The sequence below is a fragment of the Kogia breviceps genome, chromosome 4 (genome assembly GCF_026419965.1).
Source record: "Kogia breviceps isolate mKogBre1 chromosome 4, mKogBre1 haplotype 1, whole genome shotgun sequence".
Classification (NCBI taxonomy): domain Eukaryota; kingdom Metazoa; phylum Chordata; class Mammalia; order Artiodactyla; family Physeteridae; genus Kogia; species Kogia breviceps.
This window is the reverse complement of record NC_081313.1, coordinates 173,165,063-173,190,415: the sequence shown is the minus strand read 5'-3', so window position 1 is coordinate 173,190,415 and position 25,353 is coordinate 173,165,063. Positions and strand designations below refer to the sequence as shown.

The following is a 25,353-nucleotide window of genomic DNA, read 5'->3' as shown; positions in this document are numbered from 1 at the left end:
ATTGAGGACAGACGTTATTAGAGTCAGGAAACACGCAGATGAAGGTAGAGAGAGCAGGAGGTGCCCCCAAATAGAGTGAGAAAGAATCAGGAGTGAGGCCGGCACTCAGGGGACAGCGTAAGTGCCACTTGTCTGGCACACAGTGTAAGTTTCTTTCTCGTGCAACAAGTCAGAGGCAAGTGGTCCAGACTTGCCAAGCATCTCGGTGCACATGACCAGTGGGGGCCCAGGTTCTGTCTGTGCTGTGGCACTGCCTGCCCCAGACCGTTTGCTCATCAGCATGGTTGAAGCTGGTGGAGGTTCCAAACCAGGGAGGTGAGGAAGCAGAAGTGTGGGCGGCAGCTTTCTTGTAATCACGTGGGAAAGTGGACTCGCCCACCCACCTTCCCTGTCCTCAGCTGTAAACCTCGGCAGAAGATTTCACCCTCTCTGAGCCTCAGCGCATGTATTAGCTAGCTATGCCATGTAACAAATGACCACAATTTAACAGCTTAAAACACACCTACTTATTAGCTCACAGTTATGTAGGTCAGAAGTCCAGGTGGATTCAACTGGGCTCTCCGTTCTGGGTCTCACAAGGCCAAAATCAAGGTGGCTTCTCTAGAGCTTCTGTAGAAGCGCTGAGGAAATATTTACTCCAAAGCCTCATTTAGATGTTAGCAGAATTCAGTTCCTTGTGGCTCTAGGACTGAGGTCCCTGTTTCATTTCTGGCTTTTAGCCAGAGGTTGCACTTAGCTCCCAGGGATGCATCTAATCCTTTATGTGCTCCAAATCGCTCTAACTTCTTCTGCTGCCAAGAAAATGGTCTGCTTTTAGAGGGATCACCTGATTAGGTCAGACCCACCCAGATCAGCTTACAGTCAGCTGACTTGGGACTTTAATTACATTTGCAGAGGCCTTTCATAGCAGTCCCTAGACTAGCATTTGATTTAATTTTTTTTTTTTTGGCTGCGTTGGGTCTTCATTGCTGCCTGTGGGCTTTCTCTAGTTGCAGTGAGTGGGGGCTACTCTTCATTGCAGTGCGTGGGCTTCTCATTGTGGCGGCTTCTCCTGTTGCGGAGCATGGGCTCTAGGCACACGGGCTTCAGTGGTTGCAGCACGCAGGCTTCAGTAGTTGCAGCATGTGGGTTCAGTAGTTTTGGCACACAGGTTCTAGGGCATGCGAGCTTCAGTAGTCATAGCACGCAGGCTCAATAGTTGTGGTTTAGTTGCTGCGTGGCATGTGGGATCTTCCCGGACCAGGGATTGAACCAGTGTCCCCTGCATTGGCAGGCGGATTCTTAACCACTGCACCACCAGGGAAGTCCCAAACATTTGATTGAATAACCAGAATTTTGCTGGAAAAGAAGGAGCAACTTTAGATTTCTGCCTGCCACAGTTCTGTAAAATGGGTCTAACAGTGCACCTACTCTTGGTACATAATGCCTTTGTATCCCAGCTGCTGTTTCCCTCTGGGGACCTGTGTTCAGGGGTCTGAAGATAACCCAAGACTTGGGCTCAGTGATTCGCTAGGAGGACTCAGAACTGTTTTACTAACAGTTACGGTTTATTACAGCAAAAGGATACAGATTAGAATCTGCAAAGGAAACAGGCACATGAAGCAGGGTCCGGGAGACACCAAGCAAGAGGGAGCTTCCGCTCCCTTCCAGTGGAGTCACATGCACACTGCTTACTTCTCCCAGCAGTGATGTGTGACAACATGTATGCAGTATTGCCAGCCACCCAAGCCCACCCGAACTTTGGTGTCTAGCGTGTTTATTGGGAGTTGGTTGTGTAAGCCTGGCTGACCTTAGTTGCTCAGCCTCCAGCCCCTCTATAGGTCACAGCGATACCACGGCTCAAGGCCCCCACCATAAATCACATTGCTAGGATAAACTATCTGGCCTGGCCCAAGGCCCCAAGGTAAACAGAAACACTCTTATCAGGCAGGACACTCTAAGGACTTAGACATTATCCTCCAGGAGCTGGTCAAGAACCAGTCATTCCTTTGGAATATACAGGCCTGCTGAGTTGTCTTTTACGGCACAGAACCCCTTCTGTGGGACTTCCCTGGTGGCGCAGTGGTTGAGAATCCGCCTGCCGATGCAGGGGACACGGGTTCGAGCCCTGGTCCGGGAAGATCCCACATGCCGCGGAGCAACTAAGCCCGTGCGCCACAACTACTGAGCCTGCGCTCTAGAGCCCGTGCTCCGCAACAAGAGAAGCCATCGCAATGAGAAGCCCATGCACCACAACGAAGAACAGCCCCCGCTCGCCGCAACTAGAGAAAGCCTGCGCACAGCGACGAAGACCCAACATGGCCAAAAATAAAATAAATATATATATATTTTTAAAAGAACCCCTTCTGTGGGACTTTAGCAAGTCCAGCTTTTAGGACACTCACCAGATTCCCCATGTGAGGATTTCCAGGACTCCTGGGACGTTCCTGCCACATGGCTGTCATCGTCACTCATACCCCAGACCCTACTCAGCTCCCAGAGGGTCATGCCCCCAGCATCTCTGAGCCAGGGACCCCTCCCCGTCCTGTCCCCTCCTACAGTTCCATGGGGCACAGCTCTGGAGTCAAGGAAGTTCAACCGAGAGCTTGGAGACAACAGTTCTAACAGTGATGACAGTCACAGCCATTTCCACAGAATCACGTCTCAGGCCAGCTGAGAGTACAGCACACTTTTTTTCAACACTGAATTTGCTTCTAAACACACTGAGTTCCTTTCCAGCAGGCAGGGGGTAACATGGGGGAGTGGATTAACCTCAGTGATTCTTCAGATTCTTCAGAAATTGTGAGGCCTATCTTAGCTGGGAGAGAAAGAGGGCAGGTCCCCTCTGCTTACCTCTCTGTGTCCCTTCTGTGTCTGTCCGTCCTCTTCTCTGTCTCTCCTTCCCACTCACCCCTCTGTTCTCTCCTCCCAGAAGAATCTCATTCTTGTCTGGGGAAAAATCCTCTGTCTTCATGTTTCTTTTCCTTCTGGACGTTGTGTCTGGATCCCTGAAACCTCCGCCAAGGGGCTTGGGCTGTGTCCCTTCATCCCCCACTGCCCTCCTGTTCCCCACCCCAACCAGAAGGTGATGAGGGCAGAGCCGGCCACCTGCCTGAATGAATGTAAACCCAGTTAACACATCAAAATCCAACATCACCAGCCTCATTGACAGATACACACTACCATATTTTAAATAGATCACCAACAAGGACCTACTGTATAGCACAGGGAAGTCTACTCAATATTCTGTAATAACCCAAATGGGAAAAGAACTTGAAAAAGAATAGATACGTGTGTATGTATAACTGAATCACTTTGCTGGACACCTGAAACTAACACGACATTGTTAAGCAGCTACTCCAGGGAATTCTCTGTTGGTCCAGTGGTTAAGACTTGGCCTCTCACTGCCAGCACCCCTGGGTTTGATCCCTGGTTGGGGAACTAAGATCCCACAAGCCACTCGGCACGGACAAAAAAAAAAAAAAAAATACTACAATATAAAATAAAAGTTTTTTAAAAAAATCCCCAGCCTTGGGGCTTCCCTGGTGGCGCAGTGGTTGAGAATCCGCCTGCCGATGTAGGAGACACGGGTTCGTGCCCTGGTCCGGGAAGATCCCACATGCCGCGGAGCACCTAAGCCCGTGAGCCATGGCCGCTAGGCCTGCGCGTCCGGAGCCTGTGCTCCGCAACGGGAGAGGCCACAACAGTGAAAGGCCCGCGTACCACAAAAAAAAAAAAAAAAAAAAAAAAATCCCCAGCCTCAAGCTAACGTTCTGGCTTCTGCTGAGAGCCTGCAGGGAGAGCTTTATAAACACTGTGCCGCCTGTGTGCTAACAGCTGTGGACGGCAGTGGAGGTTGTGTGGAGAAGAGACGAGGCCTCAGCCCACCAGTAGCAGAATCTCCACGGCTGTCCAGCATTCCCTGAGTCCGGGTCAGCCTGGACTCTCCTTCAGGACTCCACGTGGCCACTGTCTCGTCCTTTAATGCCCTCAAAGACCAGGCTCTGTCTGGAGGTGGGTTCTGCAGTGGCCCGCAAGGTTCTGCGGTGGCCTGGTGGGAGCTGAAGGGCTTTGACCTGCCTGCATTAGCAGCTCATTGAATGAGAACATCCACTGGGCACCTGCTGTGTGCCTGGCCCTGTCCTTGGCACGTGGGATGTGGCAGTGAAAGACAGACGAACCTCTGGCCCTTGTGGGGCTGTGGGGAAAGAGGCAACAAATAAAGAGGCAACGATAAATAAGTAGATATGTAACGTGTTCAAAAGCGAGAAATGTTATGGAAAAGAAAGAGCAGGGTCAGAGGTTGTGGATCCAGGTCAGGGGTTAAACCCTAAGTCAGGGGTTCTCAGCCAGGCGTAATGCTGCCCCCAGAGGACGTTGGCGACGTCTGGAGACAGTTTGGGTTGTCGCAACTGGGAGAGGGCTGGTGCTCACGGTATCTGGTGTGTAGGGGCCAGGGATGCTGCTTGAGTGTCTCAGAGTGCACGGAACAGACCCTGCAACAGAGAACGTTCACCAGAGGTGTGCGGAGGGATGTGGGAGAGGGGAGGACCCTTTGGGCGATAAACTCTGGGACACAACTGGTTTGTGGGGGACTGATGCCTGAATACCAGGGAGCCCTCTGTCCCTGGGAACCCCGACGTTAATTCTGTACCTGGAGGAGGAGTAAACCTGAGATGCGGCCTTGAGCAGATCTCATGACCCCAGGGGAGGGCCACCTTGAAATCCCCTGAGGATTTTCCCTTTATTTAAATGTGAACGACAATCCTGAATGCAAGATTTCCCAGTGAATTAAAGCAGAAATCGTTTAAGGTGGTTCTCAACTGGAGGCAGTTTTATCCACCAGGGGACACCTGGGAATGTCTGGGGACAGGCTTTGTTGTAAGGACTTGGGTAAGGGAGTGCTACTGGTAACTAGTGGGTGGAGGCCAGGGATGCTGCTCGACATCCTGCAATGCACAGGACGACCCCACAACCAAGAATGATCGAGCCTCAAGTGTCGACAGTGCTGACAGGGTGAGAAACCTTGACCTTACCTAATTCAGATGCCAAGAGCAGGTATCTGAATCAGCTCTGGCCACCATAACAAACTATCAGAGACTGAGTGCATAAACAACCGAAACCTGTTTCCTCACAGTTCTGGAGACTGGATGTCCAAGATTCAGGTGCCAGCAGGTTTGGTTTCTCCTGAGGGCTCTCTCCTCAGCTTGCAGACGGCCGCCTTCTTGCTGTGTCCTCACACGGCCTTCCCTTTGTGCATGTGCATCCCTGGTGTCTATATCTCCTTATAAGGACACCAGTCCTATTGAATTAGGGACCACCCTTATGACCTCATGTAACTTTAGTTGCTTCCTTAAAGACCCCATCTCCAAATGCTGTTACACTGGGGGTTAAGGGCTTCAACATGGATTTGGGGGTGGGGGGGACACAATTCAGTCCATAACAATAGGTATCTTCCTTTTCTCCACTAGAAACAGGAAATACGTAAGCTGTCAGGAGAAAGTGACTTTCCACAAGAATGTCAAGTTCTCTTCTTTCCCTTCCCATGTCTCTGAGAAGGAGCCACAGAGACCCCAGGCACCTCACTTAGCTTCAGTGGACAAGAGACTTAGCTATTAATTCCAACTGCTTCCCTAGAGGGAAAAAAAAACACTGTCATAGGTTGGTGTCAAGTATGTTGAGAACCCAGCTACACAGATGATTTTCCCGAGGATCTCCCACAACCTCCCAACCTGTGTCCAGGCCCGCCAATTATCCCTACACCCATGCAGGTCGGCTCCAGTGACCACAGTCCCTTGTTTCATTAGACCCTGCAACCACCAGCAGCGAAGAGACCAGACCGTGGACCGTGCCCCCTAGTGGTGATGTGGTGAACAATAGCATGAGATGATAAAGAGCAGAGAAATAAAGCAGGAAAAAGGCATAGAAGCGGAGGCAGCTGTTTTAGGTTGGGAGGCAGCTAGAAGACCTCTTTGATAAAGGGTTTGGGCAGGGACCTGAAGGAGGTGAGGGAGGGAACCACATAGATATTTGTAGAAAGAACCATCCTAGCAGAGGAAACAACCCATGCAAAGACCCTGAGGCAGGATGGTGTTTGGCGTGTTTGCTGAGCAACGAGGAGGTTGGTGTGGCTGGAACAGGGTGAGCAAGGGGGAAAGTAGAGGAGATGAGGGCGGATCGTGCACGGCCTTGTGGACTCGGGGGATCACCCTGGGAGAGGTGAGAGCCTTGAAGGGCTCTGAGCAGAGATAGCAGGTGACTGATGCAGGTGTTCCTGGGCGCCCTCTGGTGGCTATGGGAGGACGAGGCGGACCCGGGCAGAGGCAACTGCAGTCAGGTGTTCACGGGCGCCCTCTGGTGGCTCTGGGAGGCGCAAGGCGACCTGGCAGAAGCGATGACACTGGTCCAGGCAGTTTAGCTCCCCACCGCCTCCATATCCTCACTCTGGAACAGGAGCTGAGCTTAACTTGCAAAAAGGCCCTTCTGAAGGATTTTTCTCAAAATAAAGGCATCCATCTCCAGAGTCACACGGGGGAAGATGAGTGAAAGCTCCACGGAGCGCCTGGCAGCTGTCTGTGCTTTGACCCACATCTGCTGAGAAGGAGAAGCTGGGCAGGGGTTCCAGAGGGAGCTCCGGGCTGAACCCGGAAAATGGAGGAGTGGGAGAAGGCGGGACAAAGAGGGCAGATGCTGGGCGACAAGAGGTGGACAGGGAATGGAGGCAAAGGGGGATGTTGAGGCTGTCTGGGCGGTCCAGCTACTCAGCCACAGGCCCCCATGGATGGTTGTTAAACACTGCAATAGTTCTCTACTGGCTGGCAGCCGGCTCCTGCCCTTCCCCTAGATCTCCTCCCATCATCCAGCAACCACAGGGTTAATATCTGGTGCAGCAGGGAGCCTTCAGGCCCTTGCTCTAGCTCTGTCATCAATGTCCCTCTCCTACCAGCTGGTAAACGTGTAGAATAGCCCCTGTTTGGGACTGTGAAACAGGAGTAGAAGCGGGGGCCAAGCTGGTGTATCAGGATGGATGAGAATGTGCTACTGTAACAAACAGCCCCAAGGCCCTGAGCCAACAAAGATTCGCTTCCCACTTCCATTATGTGGGGACTCCCGGGGTCAGCAGGGGCTTCTGTTCACCAGTCACTTAGGGACCAGGCCGGAGGGGGCAGCCACTGTCCCCAGCATTAGCAGCCGCTGTGACAGAGGGAATGAGAACTCAGGAGGGTCCTGCACCAGCCATTTAACGCCCACAGTGGGACCTCACCCTGCTCACACCTCATTGGCAAGAACTCGTCCCATGGCCCCGGTCAACCCCAGGGGCCAGGAAGGGCCACACTCCCGTGCACTCGGGCAGGAGGGACCAGGAATTGCTGCCAAAGAGCCTTACTGACCACCATGGCTGGAGTGAGGGACCAGGGCTTGGCCAAGGTCAACATTCACAGGAGGGGATACTCGGTTGAGGGAGAACGTCCTCTATCAGGACTGCTCCCCGAGGCTTACCCCAGGCTCCCTACAGCAGACACCGTCCTAATGCTGTACATTGACTACTTTGATCTTCAAACAATGCAGCGAGGCAGATAGTATTGCTATCATCCCCATTTTGAAGATAGGGAAACTGAGGCACAGCACAGTAGACTAACACCCAGGTCACGCAGCTGGTACGTGGGCACCAGGTTGGCCCCGCAGGAAGCTGGACCGTCCCCCACATGGTCTTTCGAAGGCCCTGGCCTCTGCTGAGGACTCGACTCCTCTGCGTCAGGCCCGTAGGGCACTGGTGACCCGCTGGGAACCAGAACCCCAGAGCCTGGGTCAACAGGAGCTGCTGGCTTTGCGGCTGCCCCAGAGGCCGGCTGATGCCTCTCTGTGCCCACCCGCAGGCGGAGCCGACAAACAACAGATGGACGCTGAGCTGCGGAAGGAGATGATGGCCATCTGGCCCAACCTGTCCCAGAAGACGCTGGACCTGCTGGTCACCCCTCACAAGTGTAAGAGCCAGGCCCGGCCTGGCCTTGGGCTCTGTCCCACCAGGACGGAGGGGGAGGGAAAGAGGAGGTCCAGGGACGGCAGGGCTGGTGCACACAGGGACCCCCCACCCACGGTGAGCTCACCCTGTGCCCCCAGCCACGGACCTGACGGTGGGGAAGATCTATGCGGCCATGATGATCATGGAGTACTACCGGCAGAGCAAAGCCAAGAAGCTGCAGGCCATGCGCGAGGAGCAGGTATGGCCCCAGCCCGGATGGCCCTGCCCTGCTATGTCCATCGCTCTGGGGACATCCAGGCCGGGAGACAGTGGCTTCCTTGTCACCATGAGGACGAACCAGAACAGTGGGGTGAGGCCAGGCTCCAAGGCAGGTCTCTGAGAAGTAGGACAGTGCCAAGGAGACAGAGCCTGGATTAACTCATCTGCTCCATCAACACTTATTGGGCGCCTACCGTGTGCCGGGCATGGTTCTCAGCTCCGGGGGTGCATCTGTGAGCAAAGCAGACCAGAATCCCTGTGGAGCAGACCTTCCAGTTGGGGGAATGCCAACAATGAGAGATGATTAAATTACATAGCATTGCAGAAAATGCCAAGTGCCATGGGAAAAATTGGGGGCAGGGGAGGGAATGTGATTTGAGAGGGGTAGTCAGGGGAGGCCTCACTGAGGATGTGACATCTGAGGAAAGACCTGAAGGAAGAGGAGAGGGAGCCAAGTAGATACGTAGGGGGTTTCAGGCAGAGGGAACAGCCAGTGCAAAGGCCCTGAGGCAGGACCATGAGTTTGAGTTCAGGGAACAGCAAGGAAGTCGATATGGTGGAACAGAGTATGCAAGAGGAGCAGTGGGAGGAGACGAGGGTGGGGAGGTGACAGGACAGATTACGCAGGACCTAGTGGGCCTTTGACTTTTGCTTAGAGTGATGTGGGAGCCATGGGGGGCTCCTCAGCAGAGGAGGGAAGTGACTTCATGCAGGTGTTCACAGGTGCCCTCTAGTGGCCATGGAGGGTAAGGGCTGGAGCTGGGAGACCTGAGAGGAGGCAACTGCACTGGTCCGGGCTGGAACTGATGAGGCCGGACCAGGATGTGGGCTGTGGAGTGGTAAGAAGTGATCCAGTTATGGATGGATTTGAAAGGAAGGGTCTTGAGGATTAGCTGATAGATCAGACTTGAGTGCGTGTGCGTTTTGGGGGTGGGGGGGGGCGTGTCAAGAATGACTCCTGGGATTTCATCCCAGGGGTGGGCTAAGCATAGCCTCACCGCTGCAGCCTTGACCAGAGCCTGAGCCTGGGGCGCCCTCCTCCACCTGTCCCCTGTCCGCGCCTACCCTGTGCACACACACTGCTCTCTGCTTCCCCAGAACCGGACACCTCTCATGTTCCAGCGCATGGAGCCCCCATCTCCAACGCAGGAGGGGGGGCCCGGCCAGAACGCCCTCCCCTCCACCCAGCTGGACCCAGGAGGACGCCTGTGAGTGTCCCTCTGGCCAGGAGGCGGGGGAAACGGGGGTGCCGGTCGGGTGTGAAAGCCCCCGGAGTGCCCACCACCACCCTGGTCTCTGTGCCCCACACAGGATGGTTCACGAAAGCGGCATAAAGGAAAGCCCATCCTGGGTGACCCAGCGGGCCCAGGAGATGTTCCAGAAGACGGGCACGTGGAGCCCGGAGCGAGGACCCCCCACGGACATGCCCAATAGCCAGCCCAACTCTCAGGTGCCTCCATACCCCCGCACGCCCCCACGGCTCCCAGGCCCGGGCAGGACAAGAAGGAGGGGTCTGGGCCCCCCACCTGCAGCTCCGCACACACCGGGCCACCCCCGGGGTCCACGTGTCAGGCGCTGGGGCTCACCCGGCCTCGCCATCTGCCCCGCAGTCTGTGGAGATGCGAGAGATGGGCAGAGACGGCTACTCGGACAGTGAGCAGTACCTCCCCATGGACGGCCAGGCCCGGGCCGCCTCCATGCCCCGCCTCCCCGCCGAGAACCAGGTGAGGGCTTTCACCCACCGCCCCGGGGTCTGGCCTTGGCCTCTGGAGTTTCTGCTTCCCCGCGGAGCCCAGGGACCCAGGGCTGGGCGGGCGTCCTGCCCCCTCGGCAGCAGTGTGCAGGCCCCACTGCCCCTGGAGGCCACACCTGGAGCCTCTGGAGGCCCTGGTCCTCTTAGCTCCTCCTTGACGGAGGGCTGAGAGGGGGCGAGGTTCCCCTGGGGCGGGGTACCGTGGCCACCACCAAGTGGTTTGTCTCTGCCCCGTGTGGGGGTTGAGGCAGGAGGATGTGGAGGTTGCAGAGGGGGTATGGGAGGTGACGTGTCTGGCCCAGGTGAGAGCTGCAATCAAGAATATACACTCGTGCACACACATCCACACGCGCACACGCGCTCGCACATACACGGATGTGTGTGCTCATATACATGCAAGCTCTGAGGAACTTGGCAGGTCCTAGGACCTGGTAACGGAGTCTGGGGTGGGCCTGGGGGCAGCTGGGGTTCGTCTCTCTGTCTGGTCTCTGTGGGGGCCGCTGGGGAGGAGCAGGTGTGTGTGCCTGATGTGTGCCTGTGTGTGGCTGCTTTACCCAGCTGCAGGGCTCGGGTGGGCGGGTGGTGGGCGGGGGAGGGGTACCACTGCCCCAGGCCCGTGGGGACAGAGGGGCCAGAGCCAGAAGCATGGCTGGCTGCCCACCCAGCCTGAGAGGCGGGGCGGCATGTCTGACGGTGGCGGGCTGCCCGTGTGCTGTGCCGTGACATCTGCACGGGGTGGGAGGCTGTGCTGTGCCTGGCTGGGCCAGGGTCACCCAGGGGCCTGGCCTCTGGCTGCCGGGAACTTGGGCGGGAGGCACTCAGCCTGCATGTGGCTACCCAGCCCCATCCTGACGGGCCCTCACCCCCCCACACACCCACCAGGACTGAGCTGCTGGGCCCCAGGAGACGGGTGGGACAAGCCAGCCGACGGCCACCCCTCCCCAAAGCTTTGAGTGTCAGCAGAGCCAAGGCTGGGGCGCATTGCATGAGGCAAAGCTCAGGGCCAGGGGCCTGCAGCCACGCCGTCCCATCTGTCGGTCTCGTGCCTTTGCCATCTGTCTGTGGTGTCTCCTGTCTGTCTCCTCTGTGCTCATGGGAGGACTGCCGGCTGGGCCTGGGGTCGCCCGCACACCAGCGGGGACTTTAACCTCTCACTCCCTCCCCCTTCTCCTCCCCCTCAGGTTCCTCTCCCCGACCCTGGCATCTCTTCCATCTACCACCTCTCCACTCTCCCTCTCAGCTTTTATATTTATTTCCTTCTTTCTGTTTTTTCTGTGTGCACCATCCCGTGGGGCTGTGACAGAGGAGAAGGGGCCGGCCACGTGGGAATAACCTCAGTGTATGTACCGCGCCCGCCCGCCACCCAGCTGGGCTCCGGCCCCCTCTTCCCGCCCACCCCCCCTCGTGGGAGTCCTGTCATCTCTCCCTGTCCTCGGACCCCACCCTTTCTTTGCAGACTGCACCCCCACCCCCTTCCCCCCTGTGGAGCCCCATCCTCATGTGTTGTGTTCTCTGTGTGTGCCCCGCGTGTGCCCTGGAGGAGTGACCCTGCCCCGCCCCCCTCCTCCCTCCCCCTCCACCACCCCCTTCTCTTCAGAGCCCCCAAGCCAGGGGGTCCGTCGTTGCAAGAAGTCTGACCTGCAGCCCTGCCTGGCCCACTCTTTCTCAGGGGCTCTTTCCCCTAAAACCACCCCCTGAACCTCTGGTCCCGCAGCCCTGTGTTCCTTAAAACTCCTTCCTCGGGCTGTACCGCTGCCCCCTCAGCTGGGCCGGGCCCTGGGCAACGTCTGCCCCGTCTTCCTCCTCTCCTCTCCCAGCCACGGAGAACCCAGCTGGACCCAGTGGGTGCAGCACATGCAGGCCCCCAGGCTGCAGGCCAAGGATGAGGAGAGCAGGTCCCTCGGGGCCTCAGATGCCAGGGCAGCCCCTCAAGGGCTCCTTCCGGAAGCCAGACTCAGGTGGTCAGGGCGGTCCAGGCCCAGTTGGCCAAGGAGGACAGTGAGCTGGGTGCCTGGCCCTGGGCCTGTAGGCCTGACAGCGAGGAGAGGCAGAGGCTCCTCACCCGCCCTGGAGGGCAGGCAGGGCGAGTGCCGGCCCGTGCTGCCCAGGGCCCCGGGGGTCCCAGGTTTGCACCTGGAACGGGGGGAAGCTCTGCCCTTCGGTCGGCCTGCCTGTCCCAGCAGGAGGTGGATAGAATGGGGCCTCCTGGCCAGAACCCAGGATGAGCCTGGGGGGTGACGGAGGAGTCCTGGAGCTCTGGTTGATCAGGACCTGAGGCCCGTGGCGTCCCACCCCCGAGCCCGCCCCTGGACGGTCACACCGCAGTCACTGATGGCCGATGGGGCAGGACAGACCGGGACCGCTTGGTGCCAGCCGCTGACCCCGGTCTGCCGGCCTGTCCCCCCCCAGACCATCTCAGACACCAGCCCCATGAAGCGCTCAGCCTCCGTGCTGGGCCCCAAGGCCCGGCGCCTGGACGACTACTCCCTGGAGAGGGTGCCACCCGAAGAGAACCAGCGGCACCACCAGCGGCGCAGAGACCGCGGCCACCGCGCCTCCGAGCGCTCCTTGGGCCGCTACACGGACGTGGACACAGGTGGGTCGCCCTGCAGGGCCCAGGGACCGGAGGCTGTATAAGGGGATAGAGGAGGGGAGATAGGACAGAAGGCGGAGTAGGGTAGACACTGAAGGAGAAAAGACAGAAAGGCCTGGACAAGACTAAAGGGACCAAGCTGTGACAGCTGCTTCTCAGAACCTGGGGACCGACCCCCCCCCTCCCAACACCCACCAGGCCATCCGTGGTCCAGGGGAAGGTGCCCCTCTCTCTAGGGCCCCCAGGCCCCCTTGGTGGCCTGCCATGTGCACAGACCATGCCACCCCTCCCTCACAGCCATCTGTCTATCTGTCTGACCCCGTCTGGCCCAGGCTTGGGGACAGACCTGAGCATGACCACCCAGTCTGGGGACCTGCCATCAAAGGAACGAGACCAGGAGCGGGGCCGGCCCAAGGACCGGAAGCATCGGCAGCACCATCACCACCACCACCACCACCACCCCCCGCCCCCCGACAAGGAGCGCTACGCCCAGGAGCGGCCTGACCACGGCCGGACCCGGGCCCGGGACCAGCGCTGGTCCCGCTCACCCAGTGAGGGCCGAGAGCACATGGCACACCGGCAGGTGGGTGTGGCAGGAGGTACCCCTGAGCCGAGCCCCCAGGACCCGGGAGAGGAGGGGGCCTACACCCCACAGCCACTCTGGGCAGGGTCCCCACTGCTGCTGTGACCTCTGACCCTGTCCGCCATGGAGTGGGCTCCCCAGGCCAGGGGGTTGGGCTCGGGCAGGGTTGAACACTGCCCCCTGCCGCTCTGGCCCCCCACTCTGCACCCCAGCCTCCCTGCCCGCCTGCCACCCGCTCCGTGCCCGCAGCTGCTTCCTCTTTGGTTGTGGATCACGTTTTGAGTTCCTGACCAGCGTGGTCTTTACAACTCATGGCCACGCTGGCTGCCCCGCTGCCTTTTGCTTTCCTTTAACCCGGCTTCCGTTTTTTTTTTGTTTGTTTGTTTGTTTGTTTCGATTATGATTTCTGTCCTCTGGACGCCTGTGAGTAATTTTTTAAACTTCTGCTATTTTAACCCCCAAACTTACAAAACTCCATTTCTCATTTCTCTTTTCACTTTGTTGTGTTGGTTTTCGACTTCCCCCTCCCTCCTTGTCTCTCCCACTCCCCCTCCTCCTCGTCGTCCTCCTCCTCCTCTTCCTGCCCTCATCCTCCCTGTGGCTGTTGCTTTTCTCCTTTTTTTTCCATTCGAATGTCCTGTGTCCCCCTCTCCTCCTCCTCCTCCCGGTCCCTCTCCTGTCCTTTGGTTTTCCTTCGGTCCTCACCCTCCCGTCCTCTGTGTCTCCTCCCGTCCGTCTCCTGGTTGATTTTGGTGTATCTTTTTTTTTGATTTCCTTTGTTTCAATTTTCGTGTAGGGCAGTAGTTCCGTAAGTGGAAGCCCAGCCCCCTCAACATCTGGTACCAGCACTCCGCGGCGGGGACGCCGCCAGCTCCCCCAGACCCCCTCCACCCCCCGGCCACACGTGTCCTATTCCCCCGTGATCCGTAAGGCCGGCGGCTCGGGTCCCCCGCAGCAGCAGCAGCAGCCGGCGGTGCGGCCAGGCCGGGCGGCCCCCAGCGGCCCGCGGAGGTACCCGGGCCCCGCGGCCGAGCCCCTGGCCGGGGAGCGGCCGCCCACGGGGGGCCACGGCAGCAGCCGCTCGCCCACGATGGAGCGGCGGGTCCCGGGCATGGCCAGGAGCGAGTCCCCCAGGGCGTGTCGCCACGGCGGGGCGCGGTGGCCGGCGTCCGGAGCGCACGCGGCCGAGGGGCCCCCGGTCCCCCGGCACCACGGTTACTACCGCGGCTCCGACTACGACGAGCCCGACGGCCTGGGCAGCGGCGGCGGCGGCGGCGGCGGCGGGGAGGAGCCCCGGGCCGCCGCCTACGACGCGCCGCCCCCCGCGCGCCACGCGTGCTCGCCCAGGACTCCCCGGGCCGCTGGCCCGGCCTGCGCCTCGCCTTCCAGGCACGGCCGGCGACTCCCCAACGGCTACTACCCGGCCCACGGACTGGCCAGGCCCCGCGGGCCGGGCTCCCGGAAAGGCCTGCACGAAACCTACAGCGAGACCGACGACGACGACTGGTGCTAAGCCCGGGCGAGGTGGCACCCGCGCCCGCCCGGCACCCCCCCCACGCACCCCACGCACACGCCTCCGCGGGGAGGAGCCGCACCGGCCGCGGGGCCACCTCGCTGCCACCTGCCCAGCACACGGGGGAGGCCCGGGAGGGCCCAGGAGAGGACCAGCTGGACGGCCCCGGCCTCTGGAGGGAGTCCCCAGGGCCGGGACACACCAGGGTGTCCCGCAAAGACCCTCAGCCGGACAAGCCGCTCCTGGGCAGCTACTGCGCCCCCCGCCCAGCCCCGACCCCCCATGACGGGGTCCCTGGGGGCAGACAAACCACACAGCCAAGGGATTCTAATTAACTCAGCCATTTTTGGAGAACCTTGGGGAAAATGGAAATTAAAAAAAAAAAAAAAAAAAAAAACATTTTTAAAAGAAAAACGGGGAGAAAAAAATTGCTTCTATTGATGAGTTTTATCATCTCAACTGAATCTTTCCTTTCCCTGGTGAACGCGAGCTGGTGGCCCGTGTGTGGCGAGAAGCCGGAAGCGAAGAGGAAACCCAGCGTCCCACACAGACCTCCACCAGACACACTCATACCCCACACACGTTCTCAGACACACACAGGAGTGCTTGCTGGTTATACCAAACCCTACTATAACTGCCTGCAGAAATCAATTTAAAAAAAATAAACAGTTTTAAAAGGACAAAAAAATTAATGATTGAGAAAAGAAGCATTTTTTTCTGACATTTGGTCCTGCTTGAAATAACAAAAGAAAAAAGAAAAAAAAAAAAAAAAAACACCACCGATTTCCTTTGCTTCTTTTTTCCTTTTTCCTACCTTGTTTGAAAACTGTGGGCTTGGGACTGTGAATTATTGCATGACATTCAAAAAGAAAAAAAATAATAATAAAAAAAGTTGAATCAAAGGGCTTCTGGATTGGAATGGTCTTTATATCCTCTGCAAAGTACTCCCCAGGTCTGTTTGGGGAAACCATGGAAGGCGGCGCTTTGAAAGTGACTAAGGATGAGAAAGCTGTAGCTCTCCAGCCAGCACTCTTTGCAAGAAAGTTAAAGCCAAAGACACTGACCAGCCCATGCCTCTACCCGCAGCCCTCCGGGGGTTCCACAGTCTGCCCGCTGCTTCTGCAGGCCAGGTTGTACCTAAAGCAACCATCCTGGATGATAAACCTTCCTGGATGACCATCCTACACGATCTGGCAATGAGACCCCAGGGAGTATGTGTGAGGCCCCACATATTAGCAAAACTCCTTGGAAGCACCCTGGAGGAGGTACCTGGAAACCCAGCTCAGACACCCTGTGCCCAGAGAGTTTTCCCCCAGTAGGAGGTGAGCCCTTCCTGAGGCCTCTGGCACTCCCACCCCACCTACCTGCACCCAAGAAGCTGCTTCTGATGGGCTCCACCCCAAGCCGTATCCCATTTCACAGACTTTCTTGAGATGCCCCTAAGTTACCCGCAGTCATTGGGGAATCCTAGAGATCCGAGTTCAGAGCAGCCCATAGGTGGCAGAAGATGGTCATGGCCAGTTCAAGGTGAAGGCAGCATATCAGAGGTACAGATGGGGATGGGCTTCTTATGAGGGGATTGACAGTCTGCCCTCCCTCCACCTTCAGCCCCACCCAACATGTCTTTCCATCGGGCCATAATGCACCTGCTGGGACAGTCCCACTCCAGGCTTCCAGAAGCTGGCCCCAAAGATGAAGGTGGTAGAGGACACCCCCAACCCTGCTGCCCCCACCCCCAGGGCCTCACCTCCCTGCCTGTTCTATGAATGCTTCTGTGAATATAGTCGATAGCCATAGAACTGTAGTTAGTAAAATTAGGAGGTCAGAGAGCTGTGTTGATTCAGGTGAGCAAAAGGCCAGTTATACCCCTTGTTCAAGTTGAGGTGAAAGGCCTTTCTTTGGTCTGAAAAGGCAGCTCCCGCTTCTCCCAAGAAAGGGCTTCAGAGAATCGTGGAAAACCTGCAGATAAGGAGAGAGGGATCGTTCTCAAGGAACACTGGGGTACCAGAAGAAGGGGTACCAGGCCCCCGGCTGTGTGACCTTAAGAATATGACTTAACCTCTCTGTGCCTCTGTTTTTCCCATCTGTAAGCGGGAACTAGTAATAGAACTGTTTGTGATGATTAAATGCATTATTCTACATCAGTCATCAGCAAACTTTTTATTTTGAAGGAACAGAGAGTAAATATTTTCAACTTTGTTGCCCAATGGCTTCTGTCTCAACTCTTCAACTCTGACGTTGCACCAGGAAAGCAGCCTTATGTTAACGAGTGGGTGTGGCTGTGTTCCAATAAAACTTTATTTATAAAAACAGGCATAGGGCTGGATTGGACCACTCTTCTACATCAGCAGTTCTCAAATGTTTGTCTCAGCACCTCTTTCTTTTCTTCTTCTTTTTTTTTTTTTCTTTTGTTTGGCTGCCTTCTTCGTTGCTGCGTGTGGGCTTTCTCTAGTTGCTGCAAGCGGGAGCTACTCTTTGTTGGGGTGCACGGGCTTCTCATTGTGGTGGCTTCTCTTGTTGTGGAGCACGGGGCCCTAGAGCACGCGGGTTTCAGTAGTTGCGGTGAACGGGCTTAGGTGCTCCGCGGCATATGGAATCTTCCCAGACCAGGGATCAAACCCATGTCGCCTGCATTGACAGGCAGATCCTTAAGCACTGCGCCACCAGGGAAGTCCAGCACCCCTTTCCATTCTTTAAAAAATATAGGGCTTCCCTGGTGGCGCAGTGGTTGAGAGTCCACCTGCTGATGCAGGGAACACGGGTTCGTGCCCCGGTCCGGGAAGATCCCACATGCCGCGGAGCGGCTGGGCCCGTGAGCCATGGCTGCTGAGCCTGTGCTCCGCAACGGGAGAGGCCACAACAGTGAAAGGCCCACGTACCGCAAAAAAAAAAAAAAAAAAAAAAAAAAAAAAAAAAATATATATATATATATATATATATATATAGAGAGAGAGAGAGAGAGAGAGAGAGAGAGGATCCCAAAGCGCATCTGTTTATATGGGTTATAGCTACCGATATTTGCCATTTAGAAAATAAAACTGAGACTTTTAAAAACTATTTATTAGCTTTCCTTTTTTTACATCTTTATTGGAGTATAATTGCTTTACAATGTTGTGTTAGTTTCTGCTATACAACAAAGTGAATCAGATATATGTATACATATATCCCCATATCCCCTCTCTCCTGAGCCTCCCTCCCACCCTCCCTATCTCACCCCCTTAGGTCGTCACAAAGCAGCGAGCTGATCTCCCTATGCTATGCTGCTGCTTCCCACTAGCAATTCATTTTACATTTGGTAGTGTATATATGTCAATGCAACTCTCTCACTTCATCCCGGCTTCCCCTTCCCCCCCAGTGTCCTCAAGTCCATTCTCTACGTCTGCGTCTTTATTCCTGCCTTGCCACTAAGTTCATCAGTACCATTTTTTTTAGATTCCATATGTATGCATTAACATATGATATTTGTTTTTCTCTTTCTGACTTACTTCTTACTTACTTACTTACTTACTTCTAGGTCCATCCACCTCATTACAAATAACACAATTTCATTCCTTTTTATGGATGAGTAATATTCCATTGTATATATGTGCCACATCTTCTTTATCCATTCATCTTATTTATTAGCTTTTAAATTACAATCAACAATAAACCTACTAATGATAAAGAATAACATTGTAAATGAAAAATAATCACATTCAAAACAAAAACGTTCCAGGTTTCCCTGGTGGCGCAGTGGTTGAGAGTCCGCCTGCTGATGCAGGAGACACAGGTTTGTGCCCCAGGTCCAGGAGGATCCCGCATGCTGCGGAGCGGCCGGGCCCGTGAGCCATGGCCGCTGGGACTGCACGTCCGGAGCCTGTGCTCTGCAACGGGAGAGGCCACAACAGTGAGAGGCCTGCATACCGCAAAAAAAAAAAAAAAATTCCATAAAAAGAGAGGCATTGTTTTACATGTTTGCCTCCCATTAATGTCGGCTGAACAGAAAGCAGCTGGATTCTCATATCTGATTCTGCATTCCACCTGTTGCAATAGCCAGCCTCCCCTGGAAACTCCACCATACACATGTGAGAGAATGCAAGTGATAGAGGCAAAGGACATCTTAATATTATAAAAATAGTTCATGGGAATTCCCTGGCAGTCCACTGGTTAGGACTCCACACTTCCACTGCAGGGGGCATGGGTTTGATCCGTGGTCGGGGAACTAAGATCCCGCATGCCGTGGAGCACAGCCAAAAAAATAATAATTCAGGCTGATGGGCCCCCCTGGAAGGGTCTCAGTAACCCCCAAGTTTCTGGACCCCTTTGAGAATTGCTGTTCTCAGAACAAATGATATCTGGCCCATAGTAAGCGAATTTTTGCTATGGCCATTATTACCATAACATCAAAGCAGAAAGTTCCAAAAGGACTTGCTCCACACCCCAAGCCTTGACTTGAGCTGAACTCGGGTAGAGGAGGCTGAGGGACTCCAAATGGCAGGACAGGCAGAGCTCCCCCTATAATAATGGCACCTAAGAGGAGACCAGTGGAATAAGAAACTAAAGAGGGTTTTAGCTTCCTAACCAGTCAGCTTGCCCAGTCACCACCCCCGCAGACTTCTAGACCAGCTGCCTGCCCAAGGCAAGGCTGGCCTCTGGCAAAGTTCCCCCTCCTGTGGTGCTGGGGCAATTCAGGAACAGGTAGGTGCATGCAATTCCCTCAGGAGCCAGGGAAGCTGCAGCCACCTGTCCACCAGGGAATGAGACCCACTGCCTGAGCCCCCCACACCTCTGGACCCAAAGGGCAAGACTCTGGCTGAGTGCTGGGAGGCTGAACCTCAGACGTCCACAGCCCCACACATTTAGGCTGGAGCAAGTGTAAGTTGCCCAGGAGACACAAAGTGGGGGGATTAGAGAATGAGGAGGCAGAGTGGGGCTTAGGCTGTGGTCTCACATCCCTTTGGTCCCTGATCTGAGCTGCATCCTATGGAAGGCTGAAGAAGGGGCAAGGAAACAGACACTCCGAGAGCAAGGTATGCCGTACAAATGCCCTGGGCAGCTCCCTTCATGGGACATAGAGGTCCAAAAAATCCAGGCTCCATTTCAGGTGTGTCCTTGGGGCTTCAAGGAATCACTGCCCCTTCCCTACAATCCACAGCCTCCAATTGCTACCTGAGCCTCAAGTCCTGTCTGTAAAATGGGGACCCACTACTGTGTCAAGGAGGCAAAACTCTTCCTCTACCTCCTTAGATTCAGTAACTAGGGTCCGTGAACTAAACCAACAAATGACAGATTAATGGAAGAAAAGGTACACAATTTTTATTAATATTTACATGCATGGAAGTTCACAGAAAAGTAGTGAAACTCAAAGAGCGATTAGACTCAGGGACTTATCTATCATTTTAACAAAGGAAAAAGGATTTGAGCTTCAAGAGACAATAAATTGTGGGGGAGTAACTAGGAAATATATGGAGGAAACTTATGGAAACTCAGGGTTATTTTTAGTAAGATTCATTTATGCAGACTCATCTCAGTGCTGACTCTCTGTCTCCAGTGATAAGAGTCACTTTCCTCTTCCTCGTACAAGGGAAGGGGGGACACCTTCACAAAGAGAAATTTATGTCACCTTCTCCAGGGGAAATTCATGCCCTGCTTTTAGGCAGAAAAGAGGAGGGCAGAGAACTTTTCCTGCAGCTGTTGATTCTCAATTGCCTTCAGCTCAGAATAACCCTTATGCCAAAGCAACGTATTTAGGGTGACATATCCTGATCCCCTTCAGCTGGCATCAAAGGACTGGGTGGGGGGGGGTGGATGGGTGACAGTACCCAGCCCGAGGGCTCATGGCTTTTGTTATTCACAAAGAGCCCCTTTGGGTCACACCTGAGTTTACGCTACAAGGTGACTTAGGTAGCTTCAGGATGGGGGCTGATCACTGGAGAAACCAAGTGATTAAAGGATGGGAACTTCAGGCCCACTCCCAGCCTCCAGGGAGGAATGGGGAGTCGGGGCTGGAGATGGGGGTTGTATAAACAAAGATGTAGGGAGAGCTTCTGAGTTGGCAAAAACATCCACGTGCCAAGAGAATAGCACACTCCAGCTCCATGGGGACAGAAGCTCCTGCTCTCAGGACCCTCCCAGGTCTTGCCCTGTATACCTCTTCATCTGGCTGTTCATTTCTTTATGATAAACCAGTAAACATCAAAAATGCCTTCCTCAGTTCTATGAGCCATTCTAGCAAATTAACGAACCTGAGAAGGGGGTCTTGGGAACCCCTGATTTAGAGCCAGTGGGTCAGAAGTACAGGTGGCCCGATACTTGGGACTTGTGTCTGAAGTGAGGGCGCTCTGTGGGACTGAGCCCTTTAACTTGTGATGCTAACTCCAGGAAAATAGTGTCAGAACTAAATGATTTGTTGGACATCCAGTTAGTGTCAGAGAATTGGTTAGCACGGGGAAAAAAAACCCCACACGTTCGATGTCAGGAAACATCCCAGTCCCATTCTGAGGTTCTATGGATTCCATAGAATCCATGGATTCCAGAAGGATACTATTCAACCAGTGACAGTAGTACAAGCAGTAAAGTAGATTTGGAAAAACTGAGATGGTGCTCGTGAATGACCAAAGTGTGGGACACAGCCAGACAAGGAAGCGTTTGACCCCTGGCTCTGTCACCCACTGTGTGTCCTACAGGAGCTGACTTCATCCTGAGCCTGTGTCTCCTGTACACAATTACTGTGAGGAGGAGTCACCCACTCCCTTGCCAATGCTGGCTGATGCTATAGAGTGAATGTTTGTGTCCCCCAAAAGTTATCTGTTAAAACCTAATCTCCAGTGTGATGGTATTAAAAGGTGGGGATTGGGAGGTGGTTAGGTCATGAGGGTGGAGCCCTCATGAATGGGATTAGTGCCCTTATAAAAGAGACCTCAGAGAGACCCCCATGCAAAGATGCAGAGAGAAGAGAGCCATCTATGAACCAAGAAGTGGGTTCTCACTGAATCCAATTGATCTTGGACTCCTAGCCTCTGGAACTGCAAGAAGTAAATGAATGTTGTTTATAAGCCACGAGTCCATGATATTCTTAGCACCTGAACAGACTAAGCCAAACACCTGCTGAAGGCCTGGTGGGGATGCTTCAGAGGATGAGCAGAAGAGGGCTGCTGCCCCAATGTTCATTGCAGCACTATTTACAATAGCCAGGACATGGAAGCAACTTAAGTGTCCATCAACAGAAGAATGGATAACGAAGGTGTGGTAGGTATATACAATGGAATATTGCTCAGCCATAAAAAAGAATGAAATAGGGCTTCCCTGGTGGCGCAGTGGTTGAGAGTCCACCTGCCGATGCAGGGCACATGGGTTCGTGCCCCGGTCCGGGAAGATCCCACATGCCACGGAACAGCTGGACCCATGAGCCATGGCCGCTGAGCCTGTGCTCCGCAACGGGAGAGGCCACAACAGTGAGAGGCCCGCGTAACACAAAACAAACAAAAAACAAACAAACAAAAAGAATGAAATAATGCCATTTGCAGTGACATGGATGGACCTAGAGATGGTCAGACTGAGTGAAGTAAGTCAGACAAAGACAAATATCATATGATATCACTTGTATGAGGAATCTAAAAAAATGGTACAGGGGCTTCCCTGGTGGCACAGTGGTTAAGAATCGGCCTGCCAATGCAGGGGACACCAGTTCAAGCCCTGGTCCGGGAAGATCCCACATGCCACAGAGCAACTGAGAGCCCACGTGCCACAACTACTGAGTCTGCGTGCTGCAATTACTGAAGCCCGCACGCTGCAACTACAGAAGCCCAAGTGCCTAGAGCCCATGCTCCTCAGCAAGAGAAGTTACTACAGTGAGAAGCCCGCGCACCGCAACGAAGAGTAGCCCCCTGCTCGCCGCAACTAGAGAAAGTCCACGTGCAGCAATGAAGACCCAACGCAGCCAAAAAATAAATAAATAAAAATTTTAAAGTGGTACAAATGAACCTATTTAAAAAAACAGAAATTGAGTCACAGATGTAGAAAACAAACTTATGGGACTTCCCTGGCAGTCCAGCAGTTAAGACTCCGCACTTCCACTGCAGGGGGTGCGGGTTCGATCCCTGGTGGAGGAACGAAGTTTCTGCTTGCCGCCCAGCGCGGCCAAAAGAAAAAAGAAAAAGAAAACAAACTTATGGTTACCAAGGGGGAAAGGGGGGCAGGGGTAAATTGGGAGATTGGGATTGACATAGATGCACTACTATATACACAATAGATAAGTAATAAGGACCTACCGTACAGCACAGGGAACTCTATTCAAAAGTCTGTGATGACCTATATGGGAATAGAATCTAAAAAGGAGTGGATGTATGTATGTGTATAACTGACTCTCTTTGCTGTACAGCAGAAACTAACACAACATTGTAAATCAACTATACTCCAATTTTTAAAAAATTAATTCTAAAAAAAGGAGGAGGGGGCTTCCTTGGTGGCGCAGTGGTTGAGAGCCCGCCTGCCGATGCAGGGGACGCGGGTTCGTGCCCCGGTCCGGGAAGATCCCACATGCCGCGGAGCGGCTGGGCCCGTGAGCCATGGCCGCTGAGCCTGCGCGTCTGGAGCCTGTGCTCCGCAACGGGAGAGGCCACAGCAGTGAGAGGCCCGCATACCACACACACACACAAAAAAAAAAAAAAAAAAGGAGGAGGGCTGCTGGCTGGAGGAGAGTCTGCAAAGGGGATGGACACAGAACCAAAATCATCCCACCCCTGCCCTCGATCTGCCAAAAATGACACCCATTTTTCATCGGGCCTCCTGTCCCTGCTCAGAATGGTGGCCTGGGCCCTCCTGCAATCTCCCCATCAAGCCCACCACCTGGGGCCCTGCAAGCTGCCCAGAGCTCCCACCTTCCTCCCCACCTCCCAGACAGTTTCCCACAGGCCCAGCTCCTCCCCACATCCTCCCCCTCATCCACCCTGCTCCAGCTCTTAAACAAGAGAAAGAATGCACCACTGAGGAAGTATCCTCCAAGACTCCATTTGCTCAGTAGAAAATGATCCAGAGACATACACAGCCAGCTGTAGACCATTTTGTTAATCTCTGAAGAGGGTGGGGAAGGCCCTCAATGGAGGGAGTGTAGACTTTGGTACTGTCCTTAATTAATTCTACAAATACACACGATCGCTTCTGCAATCAGGAAACAGTTTTTAAAGGCATCCAGATGCCTTCTCCTGCAAAAAGTGCTTTCTCTGATCTCCAGATCTCCCAGGCCAATCAAAGACCACATAATAATAATCAATCCACTGGACAACCAAATGAGACTGTGTTCCCCCCAAAACCAAGGCCTGGGTCTTGTTCAAGGACATGTCCCCAGTTCCTGGTCCAGTGGGGAGCGCCCAGGGGGCGTTGGCTGAGCTGAGGTTGCACAGGCTGGACCAGTCAGGGTGCACCAGGCAGGCAGGCAGCGCCACCTAGAGGCCAGATGGGGAATGGCCGAGCGCGTGATCGCTGTAACTAGGGGTTCCGGGAACGCGGAAGTGGAGTCAGAAGAGAGCGTGAGAACGCCCCTACTCCCTGCTCTAAGGTCAGAAGCAGGACCTGCGGGACATCACGCAGGTAAACGGCAGGGCGCTCTATCGAAAGAACTTTCTAACGACTACTCAGAACAGAGCAGATGGTTCAGGGGGACCCAGTATCCAAGTCAGCTAAGGCTGGCTGAAGCTGAAGACCCTGTGAGCTAAGTTTCTGGCTCCACTTTTCGCAGGAAGAGCCCACTGGAGAGGGATGCCAGCAGAGATGCTTCTGGGAGCGCTGTGAGAGGAGGGACTGGATAGGAGGAAATGAGGGAGGCACTTTCAGATCAAAAATTGAGAGTCTAGAAAGGTTCGATCCTTTGCCCAAGGACACATGGGTGGAAAAGGGTAGACCTTGAACCCTCATTCACTTGGTTTCCCTCCAGTCAGCCCTGGACATGACATGCCCCTGCCGGTTGGAACCTAGTTACCTCTTGTCTCCTTCATGCTGTGCCCTCTTTTCTGGTTCTGCTGTCATCTCATCCTAAACCCACTCCCAGGTGACACCTCCCTGCCCACCAGGACTGCTGGGGGTGCAAACCACCAAACCACCAAGCAACAGGAACAGTCTCCAGGTCTTTGAACTTCAGGTGTCAAAAGTTCAAGGTGGTTCAGAGTACTGCACCAACCTCAGTTCTCCATTCCTCTGGCCAGCCAGGGAGAGCAAGGTCATGCTGCCTCACTATCCGAAAACTACATCAAAAGTCCCCTGGTGGACAGGGATGGACAGTCACAGCTCCCTCCCCCCCCCCCTCAGCCCACAGGACTATAGCTCTTCCCTGCCCTGCTCCGGGTCAGCAGTGGTCCTGGGGGTTTTCACCCCCTGAGCAGAGGGTACAGGTGTGATTTGATTCCCCTGAAGGCACAGTGATCTAGACCAGCCACGTCCAACGGCAGTTTAAAATGAGTCACACTTGGGTTTTCTAGTTGCCACATTAAAGAAAGTAAAAAAGAAACGAGTGAAGTTTTTTAGTTTTTTTTTAATTGCGGAGAGATTCACATAGCATAAAATTAACCCTTTAAGGTGGACAATTCTTCAGCATTTAGTACCTTCACAATGTTGTGCAACCACCACCTCTAGCTAATTTCAATATATTTTTATCACCCCAAGATAAAGTCCATACCCATTAGCAGTCACTCTCCATACTGCCCCCCCCTCAGCCCCT

General features: G+C 54.6%; 1 protein-coding gene across 12 annotated transcripts in view; it reads left to right on the top strand.

Annotated features, from left to right (window-relative positions):
• The window catches only part of CACNA1A (calcium voltage-gated channel subunit alpha1 A), a 246,207-nt gene extending 230,880 nt beyond the window's left edge, over nt 1-15,327 (top strand). For 9 of the 12 annotated variants that reach the window (XM_067032656.1, XM_059059987.2, XM_059059986.2 and 6 more), the window contains 9 exons: nt 7,857-7,964; nt 8,101-8,201; nt 9,320-9,429; nt 9,533-9,671; nt 9,832-9,945; nt 11,278-11,313; nt 12,384-12,570; nt 12,900-13,150; nt 13,947-15,327. In XM_067032656.1, the coding sequence (XP_066888757.1) occupies nt 7,857-7,964; nt 8,101-8,201; nt 9,320-9,429; nt 9,533-9,671; nt 9,832-9,945; nt 11,278-11,313; nt 12,384-12,570; nt 12,900-13,150; nt 13,947-14,663 (1,763 nt within the window). In that variant the 3' untranslated portion in view covers nt 14,664-15,327. The remainder of the gene's footprint in view (nt 1-7,856; nt 7,965-8,100; nt 8,202-9,319; nt 9,430-9,532; nt 9,672-9,831; nt 9,946-11,277; nt 11,314-12,383; nt 12,571-12,899; nt 13,151-13,946) is intronic. The other 3 variants (XM_067032659.1, XM_067032658.1, XM_067032664.1) reach the window with 2 other exon arrangements.
• The last annotated feature ends 10,026 nt before the right edge of the window (nt 15,328-25,353 follow it).